Source organism: Myripristis murdjan, chromosome 13 (assembly GCF_902150065.1).
Source record: "Myripristis murdjan chromosome 13, fMyrMur1.1, whole genome shotgun sequence".
NCBI lineage: Eukaryota > Metazoa > Chordata > Actinopteri > Holocentriformes > Holocentridae > Myripristis > Myripristis murdjan.
This window is the reverse complement of record NC_043992.1, coordinates 33,449,214-33,465,562: the sequence shown is the minus strand read 5'-3', so window position 1 is coordinate 33,465,562 and position 16,349 is coordinate 33,449,214. Positions and strand designations below refer to the sequence as shown.

The 16,349-nt window shown below is 42.1% G+C and overlaps 1 protein-coding gene across 9 annotated transcripts in view; it reads right to left on the bottom strand.

Moving 5' to 3' along the window:
- The window catches only part of synrg (synergin, gamma), a 49,312-nt gene that overhangs the window by 12,683 nt on the left and 20,280 nt on the right, over positions 1-16,349 (bottom strand). For 3 of the 9 annotated variants that reach the window (XM_030067651.1, XM_030067653.1, XM_030067655.1), the window contains exons 8-16: positions 16,018-16,296; positions 14,458-14,538; positions 14,069-14,265; positions 12,732-12,980; positions 12,510-12,649; positions 10,642-10,760; positions 10,297-10,359; positions 6,063-7,025; positions 501-1,037 (exon numbers count right to left, since the gene is read on the bottom strand). In XM_030067651.1, the coding sequence (XP_029923511.1) occupies positions 501-1,037; positions 6,063-7,025; positions 10,297-10,359; positions 10,642-10,760; positions 12,510-12,649; positions 12,732-12,980; positions 14,069-14,265; positions 14,458-14,538; positions 16,018-16,296 (2,628 nt within the window). The remainder of the gene's footprint in view (positions 1-500; positions 1,038-6,062; positions 7,026-10,296; positions 10,360-10,641; positions 10,761-12,509; positions 12,650-12,731; positions 12,981-14,068; positions 14,266-14,457; positions 14,539-16,017; positions 16,297-16,349) is intronic. The other 6 variants (XM_030067657.1, XM_030067658.1, XM_030067660.1 and 3 more) reach the window with 3 other exon arrangements.

Sequence of the window (16,349 nt, the reverse complement as noted above, 5' to 3'; positions counted from 1 at the left end):
AGCAGAGGGAGAAAAATCTATGAGGCAAATGAGCTTTTATCACACTGGAGGAAATGCTAATAAATTATTTGTGGAACATAACACCAGCAAACAGCAGTTAAAAAATGAACAGCCTTTAAGTGGATACGGTTAATTTCTGCTCATGGATTTGCAGACCGGCGCTAATCCATCTCGCCAGTCAACCACTGGAACAACGATGTAATCACAACACTGCCATCTAATGTCTGACAACTTTACTGCAGACCTAATGGTGATGCCATGTGGGGGTTGGGTGGGCACAGATGCTCCACAGTCTGAGGCGAGTGATAAGGAGAGTGCTGCTATGCCACATTAAGGCCAGGGGCTTAGAACTGCTCAGCTGAGTCAAAATTATAATTAAAAACATGTGGTGATTGGATACAATTTGGATTTTAACATCACATTTAGTGAGAGAGTATGAGAAAAACATCTCTAGTGACTGAAGCCGAGAAAAAAAAATGAGCTGGAAGACTGTGACTCACCTTGAACAGACAAATCAAAGGTTGCCAGTTCGTTCTTGATCATCTCCTCGCTGGACTTGACTTTGGCCTGAGAGCTGGCCTTGAGGAAGTCAGATTTGCCAAACTTGGGTTTATCGCCCTGGAAGGCCCCAAACTCATCAGAAGCTTCACTCTGGTTGCCCTCAGAGGCCGCTTCGGCAACGGCGGCCGGCGAGTCCGACTTCTCAGACACTGTACTCGCAAAGTCCCCAAAATCATCATTATCAACGCCGCCCTGCTCGGCGGAGCCAAAGTCAGCAAAGGCTTCGAATTTGTCGTCTGCCAGTGAGCCATCCTCGGCGGTGATCTTGGTTATGGAGGCATTGGCAATATTTTCTGAGCTACCAAAGGACAGTTCCTTCCTGTGGGTGGGGGCTAAAGAGGAAAGAGCGGCACCTTCCAGGCCCTGAGGCTTTCTGGGCTCAGCAGGCAGACATTCCTCCCTGTCAGACCAGTCATAGCTGGCCAGGCTGCTGAGGGCCGATGTTCCAAAGGGGTCAAATTTCATGTCGTCTCCTTCTGTAATGACAGCACAAACATACCAGTGGTTCCTAGGAATAGCATAGATGCTGACATGACAGGTGCTAGACTAATGAGCCTTGACAAGGCAGCAAGGTCTCTGTCAAACCACTGTTAGACTAAGTGACACATATACACGGTGCAAGTGAAATCAGGTTTATTATCGTGGCAATTTAGGCCTGTGTGAAAAGGAGACATGTCCTGTGTCACAGCATCATCTACGCTACGTAGTCAGGTTGTGGTAAACAACAAATAACAATGATATCAGATGTATTTTGAAGGATGTGACCCCCATATTTAGCACATTAAGTTGCAAATAGGGCTGGGCAATACGGAAAAAATAAAATACCATGATATCTGTTACCCAATACCTTGAAACTGATAACATGACAATATTGTAGGGATGACTATTGTTGCTTAATTAGATATTTACACACAGGATTTTTGATAAACACTCACTGGTGATGTGGATATGATGGTCAAGCAGGTAGAGGCAATTAAAAGAACAGCTAGATTAGTCTATTAAGTTGAGAAATTTGCATTCCTCTACAGTAACTTTAAAAGCCTTTAAATACCTTTAAAAACAGTCATGCCACAATACTGTGATATGCACAATCCCAGATGATACCTAGTCTCCTATCACAATATTTATAAAAGACTAATACTGATATATCACCAAGCCCTAATTTCAATTGTTAAGATATTCTGCACTCTGTGGTGGTGACTGTTCAATATTCATACTAGCAACTCATTTTTGCTGTTGCAACTATACTCCATATCAGACTTGTCCTGTTTATTCCCACCCACCTCTTTGAGAATTCTGGTCGGAAAATTATCTCAAAAGAGAAACCGAGCTGTTGCGATGTCTGTGCGGCCCTGTGTTTGTGAGAAGGATATTACTGCCAGCTTCTCACTGAGGAAAATCAAGCACAAACACTAAATCTTGTAGTGGACCTTTCCTTTACTGTGGCTGTGTGACAACATGTAATGTCCTCTTCACTGGCAAACAGCTTTCCTCACAATAATGGCAATAGATCTGTGAAACTAAATGCAACTGGCTGGCTTTATTTCATGACAGACCAACATCAATAAAAGCTTGTTTTCTTTTGCTACATCAGTTCTGTGTTTCCTGAGCTGTTTTGTGTGCACAGAGCACAGTTTTTGTGGCGAATTTCTATGTAACTTTATGACTGATGACAACTGAGACACTGGCACCACTTGTGCGTATTTGTCAACACTCGAAAAATCTGCTCTCCCTCCCTCCCTCTCTCTCTCTCTCTCTCTCTCTCTCACACACACACACACACACAAACACACACATGCACACACGCACACAAATTGAAACTGGTGTCACAGGTGAACCCCACTTGACGGAATACTTACATACGAAAAGCAATTTGTGAAATTGACAAGGATCTAGTGTTGTAAGCCTTGTGTCATATGCTATGATAATAACTACATGGCCTCTCAGGATAAGGAAAGAGAAAATAAGACGGTACGCATTTCAGCAATACCAATAGTAATATTTATTACGACAACATGAGTAGAGAGAGAAAGAGAGAAAGGTCACAAAATACTGTGAAAGAGGTCTATAATTACAAGAGATTTGTCAAACTAACACTTGTAAAATTAGATTCCAATCATTTAGAATACAAGGGCATGCAGAGTCAGAAAAAGGAGGAGGAAAACAAACAGCGAAAAGGTAAAATAAAGGTATAATCTGAGAATATAGAAGCAGAAACCAGAATGAGAAGGCACATTCACAGACTAAAATCAGTAAATTCTGGGGAGATGACACATGTTATGTTGTCCTATTAGGATGTAAAGCAACAGGTTTTTTTTTTTTTTTTGGAAAAGAATTGAATACAGACACTTGAAAAGCCAGGTTGAAAAGATAATTCAAAGAACAAGCTCAAGGCAGGATGCATTAACCCTTTGAGGACCTGAGGGATTCTCTGCAATATGACTGGGCAGGGTGATGGGGGCCGCCTGGAGTGACACAACTACTTGTCCCACAGGTCAGAGTCAGTAAAACATCCAAAAAATCAATGTTCAATAGTCACAGTTTTAGAGGATGCCATCTTTATGCATTTGGTCTAAAAATGAAACGTGTTTAAGATATTTTAAGTCCAGTCTTACACCACACAGCTAATCCATGGTATGTATTTGGACCTGTTGTCGTTGTATCATACATTCTGCTGGCGAAATATGGAGAGATCACAGGGACCATGAAAGTGAATGTAAACATATTCAGCGATCTTGCTCAAGCACTCAAAGGGTTACAGAAAACAGCGAGGGCTATCCTTACACCTGATATCTTAGAGAGGGCCTTGATTATGTCGAATCACAGATGTTGAACATATTTAAAGAGACAGTATCCTTTTTCTCTTGCTACAGTGATTGTTTGTCATAGCAGGCTAATGTGCACAAACTCTTATGATCCCCTAAATGCTAGCACATCAGTATTACTCAAGACAACAATGTTTACTTCTCAGTCTTAACCTAAAATATTTTTATGAATACTTTAGTCTTACTAAATAGGCTACATTTAATTTACATAGTCGACAAATCACAACAAGGTCAAGGAGTCCATCTAGTCTCAAAATAAGGGCTCATATTCCTGTAATAAAAATACACTATTAAATCTGTACGTATACCTTTTATTTTCGGATAAAAACAACTTGCAATACTGTTATGCATAAAATGTCATCTTATAATATGTTCTTGTCAATTTCACAAATTGAAAAGGCAGGCACACTGCAGCAAAAAGCAAGGCAGGAAGGGTAATACTAAATTCATTTTGTTCTCAGAGAGCCAGGCTGTAGACCCGCACATGATCATTCATGTTGGAATACCACAGATAACCATGAAAAAAAAAAAAAAGAATAAAAAAACAAACAAACAAACAAACAAAAAAAAAGAGGGATTCCTTTTTGTGCTCCTGACTCAAAAGGAGCTTCGCAAAAGAAATACTGTCTCTTTAAGATTAGCTTATGAACATGCCCAGGAACATAGTGCAAGCATGGTGAGGTGCTCAGACTGCTCGGCCTGCTACACTTTCTGAACAATTTAAGTCCTGGAGCTCTCCAAGAACACTGGATAAAATACAGGTGAGAGGAAAATGTGGAGCAGCTAGCGTAAAAGGTTATTCGGAATGTATCAGTGCCACCCTGGGCGCTGTCTTTGTACTATCAACGGTAGCCTAACTGTTTTGCTGCAGCTCCACGGGCTGTTGTTTAAACTCATCATCTCACTCTCAGTACAGAAGAGCTCGTTTTAGTTTAACCAAAATTCTCCATTGCACAGTAACAGATATAAGGCAATGGGGATGTTTACATTTATCATTTCTTCTGAACAAGAGGAGCAAATGATCTGTTTCTTGGATGAAGTGATATGATGTATATGTGCCTATTTGTCAAACTGAAAATATGTTGAAATACTTAAAGCTTAGATATAACTGCTACTCATGCATACAGTTGGGTGCACGATAACTGACAAAAAGCATATCACTGTCGTCAGATGACACCTTCAACTTTTCAGGAACTATCAAGAACCTTGTTTTCTTTTAGCTCTACAACCACACATTTTTCAGTTTGGTGGGTATTCAAAGGGTTTCATAGACCCAAGGGTCATGCAATGCTCCCAAACCCCATGAAAAATCACCAAAACTGGAGTTACAAGGTTTCCATCTGACAACAACGATACACTGTCTTGCATTACGACAAGGGCTGGCCTTGAAAGTATACTGTGGAACATGAGACATGACATGGAAGGTGAGATGCTTGATGAATAAATGATGACCACCGGAGAGGAAAAGGAGCGCTGATATGGACTGTGCCTGAATATTAAGGAAACTGTGTAGACTCCCCTTTAATGTGTCGAAGGTAAACTTTAACTCCTATTTCATGGAAGTGAGGTAGGGGACAAAATGCCAACACACTATTATGGAAAATAAACATCTCATAATTGGCGGGCCATTTGGTCCAAATAATACTGCATGGCAACTCTGAAAATACTGAAGGGAGATATAGCTGGGGACGGCTGACAAACACACACACAGAAAAGCATGCATTCACACACAAACACACTCGTCTAACACCTGTTAGACAACCTGCCACTCCACTTTAAAACAGCTTCTTCCCTGTATACATTAACACTTTTCCTATTTACGACAGAAACATTTCATTCTCAACTCATCAAAATTATTGACTTGGTATTTAGCACAAACCAGATTTCATCAGTTTAAAAAAGGTGAATGATAGTTTTAAGAGAATGCCTTTGGTGAACTGCAGCCTTGTGTGGGAAACAGTAACCAAAGATTTCTTCCTGCAGAGGCTCATCACCATAACAAGCTACTGCATTCATCTGTATTCAGCCTTTTTGTTCGCATCACTCAACATGTCAGCAGCGCACACATTACAATTGGGCCTGTGGAGACAAAAGGTACACTGAGGGGAAGCGAAGCGTCTGCTACGGAAGCGCAGACAAGACAAACGGGAGCTTATCCGAGCCACACAGACAGTAGCCGGGACCTCGTAAATGAACTATGACAGCCATCATAACCACACGAGGCGCTCAACATTGCTGAATAAACAGAGGTATGGGCCTTCTTCTTTCTGTTCTTTCTGTCTGTGATAATATACGCAAATACATATGTCACACATCATAACAAACTTATATGTGCAGGGAGGGAGTGAAGAAGTATGGTAGGGAATGGAGGGAGGGATAAATAAATAAATATATAAATAAACAAATAAATATATGTATACTGAGGTGAAAGATGACACGTGAAATGAAAGACATGATGTGTCTGATCTGACATGTCATGTATGTAGTGCTATGTTTGTCTTTAGTGTTTGAACATGAATCAATCAAATTTGGACCTCATTACTTGCCCTTTGACCCCTGGTTTAGTTCAGTGGGCACAGTTGGGTACTTAAGAGGAGAGGCCACTGCTGGCCTTGGGATTGGTAGTGTGTGTGACTGGATGGTGGCCTCACCAGAGCAAACGCACTAGTTCCTCACCTGTAGCGGGGGGCTGGTGAGCCGAGAGACCCGGCAAATCCAGAGAGCTGTCCGACATCACATGCTTCAGGTCTCCGCCCACGTCCGACAACTTCATGTCCAGCTGCACTGAGAGTGCATCTTCAGAGTCCTCTTTCCCCACGCTGCTCCCTCCGATGGACGGGAGGTCCAGGGACTTGACGGAGGCAGAGTCCTCCTTGGCCTGTTTGAAGGCGGCCACCTTGTCGACCAAGCTCTTTTCCGAGGCCCCCAGTGCTGTGCAGAACTTTGAGGACTGGAAGTCGGCAAAGTCGTCCGTGTCGCTCTTCAGGGATGAGAACGAGCCGCCGCCACTCTCCTTGGTATCGTCGTAGGCCAGCCCCCCTTCCAAGGAAAGCTGTTTGAACACGTCATACTTGTCCGAGCCCTGCTGGGGCCGCTGTTGAGCAGTGGTCTCCCCTCGCACCCCTAAACTGCCGTCGCCTTTGGGTTCCCCTCCAGAGCTGCCAAACGCCATAAAGTCTGCAAAGTCATCCTGAGGTGCCGCTGTGGCCCCTCCCGCCGTTGGAGCTTGAGCAGCATCGGAGGAGGAGCCAAACAGGGCAAAGTCCCCAAAGTCGTCAGCCCCTCCCCCTGGGGGCTTGGCTCCCCCTGGCAGGAGCACTAGAGAAGGGGGCACAGACACAGAGGGGAATGTGCTAGGTTTTGTCTCAGTAGGAGCAGGGGCAGAGGGAGCCATAGAAGAGAAAAGATCCAGGTCTGCCATGTTAAGAGGGTTTTTAGGCTGAGAAAGAGTGACTGCTGGCTGTTGCTGCTGTTGTGGTAGTTGTTGCAGAGACTGAGAGTTAGGGAAAGCAGAAGGGAAGGCAGGCTGGAAGATCTTGGCCTGGTCTGGGGGGTCTAGTGGAGAGATGCTGTCGGCGGTTTTAAAGTCCGTGAAGCCATCATCAGTGCTGACAGATTTGAAATCGGTGAATCCTTCGCCTGTCAAGCAAAAAGAATAATTTAAAACCATTAAAAAAATTTAACACAGCAGACAGACATGGTGGACACTGGCATGAGACAAAACTAGCCTCAGTTGACTCAGCCAAGATTTTTTCATTTCACAATCCTACAAGAGAGCAAGGTGGATTAGTTATGCCTTTGTCATATTGTGAATGCTCACAGGGAATTTCCAGTCTTCGCGTGAACTGTGGTGTCTGGGTCGACTTGCAGAGTGTCCAAAGAACAGCACGCATCACTGCACAAACAAAGCTATGTTGTCTGAGGAGACACACATCCCCACTACCATGCAATGAGCTGACCAAACTGGGACAGAACATTATTAAGCAAAGAAACTCCACTTTTGCACCCTGCAAAAAGTGTCCATCTTAACGTGCACTTTAGTTTCATATTCTGTCTTGCAAGACATTTGTTTGCAGTTTGTTGCTGTATGTTTTCTACATATACCATATTTTTTCTACATACACACACACACATACACATATATATGCATATATGTGTGTGCGTGTAAATATATGTATGTATATGTAATATAGATAGATAGATAGATAGATAGACATATAGGTATGTACTTGGTACATTATGTCTTTTTACAGTGTAATGTTGTGTCTTCAGCGCAGGGACGGGCAATAACAGAGGGCAGAGAGTCTGCAGGTTTTCATTACAGCCAAACACTACACCGGGCGATTTCACTGATTAGCACAGCTTCTATCAGAGAGGAGGAACTAATCAGTGAAATCACCTTGGATGTGTCTCAAACTGCGCCCTGGTTCAGTAGGTAGTGAAGTGCACGGGGAGTGAGCCAGTTTCTACAGTGTCCTAATGTCAAATTTGTTCCAGTTCACTGCAAAGTAAGGTCCCTATAAATTTCCCATGATGCACTGCAGGCCTGGAATTTCATCATTTTAGGGGCAAGGCCACTTGGCCTTGTTGTCAATATTTTGAGGGCACAGAGGCCAAATACCAGGGCATCAAGGCCATCAAATAAAACAATGATTTAAAGTACAATAATGAATTTAACTTGAGTGCTGTGGATGATTTTATTTTTAATACATAGTATAACTAGTCCCTGTTAATTTCACAAAATTATTTATTGGTATTTACATACTACCAATATTTGTGCAAACTCCTAAGTCAAAGGTTCATTCAGGCTAAGCCCTGGACTAATCAGAGTAACTGGACTCATCATTTGAAGATGGGGATAGGGGGTCAGGGGGTGTTGCAGGGTATGTATTGGGGTCACATCAAGGCCTGGAAGTCATTTTTAAAAATTCCTGCTTACATGTTCCACATAGGGAGGATTTTTACACTTAAGAGGGATACTACTTGTGAGCTTAACTTGTCCTTGTCCTATTCTTACCTCTAATTGCATTTCCTTACTCTCCTCCAAATTAGCATCAGGGATTCTCTGAAGCATAATGTTATAATGTTACATAGCTGTCATTTGATATATTCTGAGCCAGTTAGCCTGAAAATTGTCTTTGAACATTAGTCCTTGCCCAAAGCAAACGACATCTTGTATAGTCAAGCAGTCTAAAAAAATTTGCAGGGATGGGAACAATAAATCAAACGCATTCTTTCAAGCACAGAGTGTGTTTAGGAAGTAGCTAACAGCACTTCCCGGACAAATGCAGTAATCTGGATTAGCAGCCCAGGGGAGCATGGAGTAATTAATCATGTGGACCATGTGGACTCACATCAAGCCCAAGTAACTATACAACCCACCACTCTATCCAAAGTTCAATTTTGCTTTATATTAAAACCTTTGTGGATACAAAACAGTCAGGTTAGCTAAATTCAGCAAACATTATGCAGTGACAACAAGCAACTGACATGTTAAACCAGCTGTCATCATTTATCATCCAACCGCTGGAAATTGCTTCAACTGACTCATCGGTGTCCAATGTACATCAACGTAGCCACCTGACCAGTTCCCAAATTTCAGTTCACTACATACTGATTCACTATCTACTGAGCTAGGGTGTGGTTTAAGGCAGATCTTTTGTGCAGTCTGTGGCTGGAATGAAAACTTGCACTATGTCTCACATGACTGCCCATCCCTGCTGATGAGGGACCTTACATGAGGGCAGTCAGCTGGCCTGTTTAGTTTGCAACCATAGGCATTTCAGAGATGCAGAGTTCAACAAGGAAATAATAAAAATCTCAGTCACTGAGCAAATTCAGCAGATTTAGAGGTATTGAAATGTAAATGCTTGTCTTCTCAGCAAGCACAAAAAGATACATTATTTAAGAAATATCTTGAACACAATGGGTTTCCTTTGGAAACCAGTGACGATATCTGAAAATTAACTATTTCTTCCATTTGTTTTAACAAAGATGAAATTTTATGACTGAGGAGTAAATTAGATTACCAGTTAAGATGGATATTTTTGCAGTAAGAACAATCCTTATATCCTAGACTTCCAACTTCCAACTCAGCAGTGATTCATATTTGGAACAGATTCTTTTTTTCTTTCTTTCTTTTCTTTTTTTTTGGCCTTAAACAACATTTTTTTTGAAACATTAAATCGCAATTGGAATTCACATAGGAAAAAAAAGGGTATGCATTCTTTAGTACCAATGGCTACTCAGCCTATGAGGCATAATATATGCATGGGCTAAAATAGAGAATCTGTTCACACTGCTGCGGCGTGGCGGAAAAGAGAAAACTAATGGGCTCATTAAGGAGATGGAACCTGACAATTCCAAGGAAAGGTCACCGCAAAGCCAGACTTACTGGAGTTGTATGAGCTGTCCCCATCGGAAACTGTTCTAGTGAAACAGGGGCAGGAAACATACCGACATCAATATGGAACACTTGCAAAACAAAATAAAGCCTGTGCAGGTACAGAGTAAACATGGCATGAGAGTCAAAATGCACTGTATGAACCTCTAATCAACCGCCATATGCAGCTTATAACACAATGTTATTTCACTCTCTTCTCTACCAATTAAAACCAAATGACAACAAACAATGAGGTTATTTTTTTAGTGGCTGCAATATTGCGCTTGAAGGTTTTTTCCGTCCTGCAGCCATCTGTTGCTTACAAGGACCATCTCAGAGCCCACTATGTCCTCTTTGTCTTTCAGCTAAGAAACCGAGGGGATTTGGCTAAGGAACAGAGATCTAAAAAGGAACATGTATTACAAAGTGTGTGTGTGAGAGAGAGAGAGCCAGGGAAGCAGGAAGAGAGAGCGAAAGACAGTGTGTGTGACCTCATCCAAAGTATCAGGGTGAGGGTGAGTTTCTTACCAACTGGTTTCTTGTCAGCAGGTTGCTCCAGCTGTCTGAAGACGCTGTATTTGTCTCCCAAGTCTGGATTAGAGCAAAAGAACAAATCCAAAGGTTTAAGAATGGACGGCAAAATACAAAGTATTTAACAGGCGGAAAATACTTCCCCTATCATCAAGGTTTGCTACACTCCAGCGGCAAACCAGACTGTACTGTCCAAAAATACATGTACTGAACGTATAAATTATTAAGAGTTCCTTCCTAATATTGACTGGTACCCTCATTCACACAATCTGCATCAAAGATGTGTCAGCTGGGGCATTTGATGGAAAGAAGAGACACGTGCATATGAAGTATAGGACGTACCTGAGGCAGGGGGTGTTGGCTCTGCAGGCTGATCCACAGAGAGCTGCTTGAAAACGGCGTACTTATCAGACGAGGAGGAGGAGGAGGAACCAGACACTGGAGTCAGCATGGCAGGTGCACTGCAGGGACACAATAGCTATAGTCAGTCAGCAGGGAGACGGGGGTTCAATACTTGAGTTTAATCCCCATAAGCTGCCTGAGCTGATTGAGCACTTATACTGCACTCCAGAAGTTTGGACAGGGACAGATTTTTGTTGAAGCTTTTGACTTCCTATGCTGTCAATGTGCAGGCCTGACCATTACAGTGACTGTGGGACAGACGCCCAGACAGTTGAGGGTATTTTTATCCATCTCATTGCTTCATATATCTTATCTCACTGTTTTAGCGTGCCTAAAGGAATTAGATACATGTACACTAAATTAAAGTGAGTATTTAAAAAAAAATGTATAGAAAGTAAACAAGATGTAGCTCATCATCTTCATCACATCTAATGATGATGATGGTGATGAAGGCTGTATAGGCTGTAAGGCGTCAGCAAGCATTACTGTGTTTGTGGCAATAAAATTCAAGTGAAGTGTGAGTACACTGCAATACGTTCTTATTTTTGGATGTACTGCTTTTTTGTGACTTCCAAGTTTTGGCTGGATTTAGTTAAGCACTTCAATCACGTCTTTTCTAGTGCTCCTCCACCTCCATTATAGCAATTTACTGTGAATGTAACGACCACTGGCATTATGTCTAATGCTCTTGTGAGAAGACATAGAAAGACGTTGTACAAAAACTGCTGTAGTTCCAAAACAGTGTCTCTGAAATACGGCTGCAAAAAAATGCTCAAATTATAGCTGACCATCTGCAGCTTTGTACAGCCAGTCATTTCCCCTCAAAAACAAGAGCGTGGATTGCAAACTTCAGTCCCCATTAAATGTGTTGTGTGTCCATATACACATTGAGATCACTATGTATGAAAAATTATATATAACTAGACATCTGATAAAGATGGAAAACGTTCCTTTTTCTGTCTCTTCTTCCTGTAGGCAAACATGCTATGCCAAAAGTTAAAAACACAACGAAAAACAAACATCTATATAAATCCTTCAGTATATAAATATATTCTAAGGAGCTGATCCGTTAACGTACACAATTGAAAATCCACGAAAGAATCAGGGATCTTACTTTCCAGCTAATATCTTCCTCAAAGTTTCATCTGTGCCAGACAACTGACAGTAAGTTATGCCTGCCAATTCTGGCTGACTAACCAATATAGGCCTTTCAGTCTTACTTTTAATTAGACAGTGATCTTGGACAGCTGGGAATTCTCGCTACACTGCTGAAAGAGAATTGTATTTTTTTTATTTTTTTTTTTTGGGGAGACAGGGGAAGGGATGTAAAAAGTCTCTACCACTCAGATGTGAGATACTTTGGTTCTGCTTTCTCTTTGTCTTTCAGAGGATAATTGCCTTTCAGCCTCCCCTCACTGAGAAACGACAGACTCTCCACATGGGTCTGAAAAGTAATATAAAGAAATGAGCTTATCTACTGTCCACTGAAATGAATTCATTAAGAGATGACCCAGAGTCATTGTTATGCAGGGGAGGCTATTACAAGCTATTAAGACACTGTGTATGATTGTATGCTTCCTAAGACTGACAACGCAGGAGACATGAATATTATGCAGAATGACTCAACTATAAATAACCACAGAGTACAGAATGTTCGTTTCCCTCACCACAATGCTCTCTACATATCCCTCTCAACAAATGTACTTCAGGCGCAAAAGGATACAAAGATGATTCAGCATTCTGACACTGTATTATTTCTTTTATTATAAACATGATATCGAAGCTGTTCTGCAAGTTTCATCCTGTACCTGTTTTGCTGCTGAGGTGCTATGGTGGTTGGGAAGCTTCCACCTGATTCTCCCTGGAAGTCAGAGAAGGCCTGGTCTCCTGCACCTGCTTTGGGAGCCTCCTGGAAATCCTGGAAATCGTCATCGTCTGCTTTGGTCCCCTAAATCAAGAACACCTTAGTGAGCAACGGTGAAAGTTATGATGGATAGCAAATGGCGCAATCTAAGGCATGACTATATTACCTGTGCTACAGGGGGGAAATTTGTGATGAAACTGGTGTTTTGAAGTGTCTGAGCTGGAGCTGCGGGTGTCATGGCCATGACTGGTGGTGCTGGTGTGGGCATGGCCATGGAGACAGGGGGCTGGGGCATCATGGGCTGCTGGTGTTGAGGCATGACAGGGCCCATGGCTATGGCCAGAGCAGGGAGGTTGGGCACTGGGGGAGAAGGGAACTGACTCAAGATCTCCACATTCATTGCTGGGAGGCCACTCTGAAACAAAGGAAGAAGGTTTATGAATGGTTCTGAATTAGGGTTCGGTGATAATCAATATAATATTGATATATGTGATTGACATATGACTGATATAAGACTTGATATTGTCTTGGGAGTATGGATATTGTCATCTTGTGTCTTTTGCTGGTTTTAAGTGCTGCTTTACAGTAAAGGGATTACATTTTTCATAACATATCAGACTGTTGTATCTCTTTTATTATTTGCCTCTACCCGCTTGGCATTGCTAATAACTGACAAAAATCTACTGTGTGTAAATATCTTATAAAAGCACCCACAGTTGTCCCTTGAATAAAAATATAGAAGTATCTGGTCAAAGATGTTGTAATACTTAATTTTACCCAGCCCTGCTTCCAATGTGATGTCACCGACTCTCACATGTCATTTGCTTAAAAGCTGTACATAAAAATGCAGATTCTAATGCTACTGACTTGTCAAATTATAATGGCTCATTAGCCAGCTTCAGTGAATAGCTGGTTCTGCCAAAAGAAATTCAATCATAAATCAAGTACATCAAGACAGGGTGGCTATTTTGACCCTGCATTATTCAATCCAATGCAATCATCCATTCAGTCCAGTGGGAAGCAGGCTGTGATGAACGTATGTAAATTATTCAGCAAAGTCAAGTTGCACTTTCACAGATGACACAGGCAGATTCTGATTTTCTTCCAGCGTACAAGAGAATGTACTTTTTGTGCTGGTGTTTTAAGACTCTTGAAGATTTACAACACAAAAGGTGTCTTATTATTCTTCGCATGGAAGATGTGGCATGCGGTGTGCTGTGAGCTGCCTACTGATTTGCATTCTCCCGGGGTGGTAGTGACAGGCCCAGGCTGAGGATGATAAGAAGCCTGCTGCCAAACTACGCTGCGGGGGACTTAGCCATATTCATCTTACATTGCCTCACAAGCCCTCTGCTAAGACACATCACTGTCCCTTTCTCCCCTTTTCCAAATAATACCATCTAATTTTAATATGGAGTTTATGGCAAGGGTTTATGGAAACCATGGGGAATGATTGGTGAAGCCGTTTGTAAGTAGATCATTTGTTGTGACGCCAGCATCTACCTGCGCCACTCCAATTAGAGCAAGTACAGTGTACAGCTCCTCCTTGGTAAGCATGCCGGGTGTTGTGCGGTTGGCTGATGCCCAAATTTGTCCCAGTGCCTCCCTGGGAAGGCCTGATGACATGAGTATGGGATAGAGCTTGGCTGTGTCGATCCCTGCTGGAGTCATGGTGAATTCAAGGACCTTTTTGAACATTTCTGAGGATGTAGAAACATAAAGGAAATTAATCATAATCATATATGCTAAAGACATTTAGATAAAAAAAACAGACAAAATACTAATCTGAAATGTAATGCAGCAGTTCCAAAAGCAAAAAGGCAATGTTGTTTCGTTTATTTTCAGAAAGTAGCACAACATCAAATATGATCTATTTCATAGCAAATGTTTACCTGGGATGAGGCTGTCATTGTACAGCCAGCCTGGCAGCATGGGCTGGATGTGTTCTTGTTGAGGGTACACACCAACACCTGCTGTCACAAAGAGACACAAAGTGTTAGTTTTTACAGCTCAAGCTTTGTCCAGGCGTACTATCTGCCAAGTCTTTAGGCAGCCAATCCTTGCCTGTATCAAACTCAAAACTACAGTAGCATCTTACATCTGCTGTCTGGAGGATGTAATAGTTGTATACACTGACTTAATGCATGTTCTGCTACCTCAGACATCGATAAACCAGTCTTTGTGTGATTACAGACTGCTCTGTTTATTCCTCAGGAAGAAGTTTGTAAGAAAGATAAACAAAACTCACACTGACCTAAATGCTCTCATTCTCTTCAACAGACTAAGATTTACTTTTTTCTCTAAAAGCAAATTGTTGTCAAATAGAAAACTTCTAACTCCAACTACAGCGGTTTTATGGTTACAACTTTTGGACTGATAAAAACCATTCAAATCTGACATCTGGACAAACTAAAAACATAAATGGTAAGCAAGTTAAAAGCAATTCTGTTTTGTTTTGATTTTTTGAAAACATTTAACATTAACATTTTAGAGATATGAGGTTGTCATCCCACAAAGGCAATATATGATCTCTAGAGGTAAAACCAAAAATTTTCAAAATGCTCTGCCTTTTAGTCACTAACACTATATCTGCAAGACAGATGTTTACTCTAGCAGCTACTTTGCACATAATCATCCCATCAGACAGGCTCGACTGTCTTGGATAGTTAAATGAATCTTATTACAAATCTCCCTGCTCTCCATGATGAGCCACTATATTTCCCTCGATGGTGCAGAGGACACAGACACAGCCAAACAAATGAGAGCACAGAGAAGTAGCAGAGTGGCATGCAGAATCAGGCTTGGAGTACATTTGGGCCCCAGTGGCACCAGCCAATCCATGCGTATCCCTGTTAAACCAAAGCAGTCAGCATGCACCAGAGGTCATTCTCTGGGAGGTTGTTACACAGCGAGGGAACAGAAGGCAGCTTATTGAGTCAGCAGGTAATACCCCGGGCCCTCTACAGACACAGTCCATTTCCACATTGTGTCCAGAGAGGGCCAACATGAGAAAACCATCTTATGTGATTTGGCCTGAAGTGACATAAGTATGAAGCTGGCACAGTAGAAAGGAGCGAGTTGGCTTAGGAAAAAATGTAAAGACACCAGGCGGGGTCCCTCACCATCACCATGATCCCACACTAATCAAAAAGGTGAAGAAAATGTCAGTGTGATTTCATTGAACATCACTTTGGCTACAAGAGTGATACGGTGTTAGTCACAGTAATTCACAAAGTTCTGAATCTGGCACAACCCAATTATTTCCCCCCAAAAGTGTTAAAGGTCAAGTTAAAGTGTAAACGAACATAGAGGTTTACAAAGAGCGGACATATTTACCCAGAATAGAAAGAATGCTAGATCCACATGCCCTGCCCTGATAGTGTATTAATACTGCAGCAAAGCGAGACAAAGGGAGAGGCCGTGAAAGACTAATAAACAGGCACTTCTCTCACCACTGTTACTACTGGTTTGAGGGGATGAGTCAGCAGCTGAGGAGGGGACAGCAGGCGCCGACACTGAGGCCTCATGTAGCGTTTCTGTGGTGAAGACTGAACTCAAGTCCTCAGTGGCCTCAGCCCAGTTCCGGGCTTTGGTGCTGGACTGAAACTGGGCTGAATGTTTAGCCATAGGACCCATTTCGGCCAAACACTGCTGGGATTTAAAGCTAACCTGGGCCTTCTTATCAGCGGTAAAATCACATGAGGAGAATAGCTTCTCTTCCAGGGACGGGCCTAGAGGGGTGGACGAGGAACACAGTTTCTTGATATCATTCTCTACATATCCG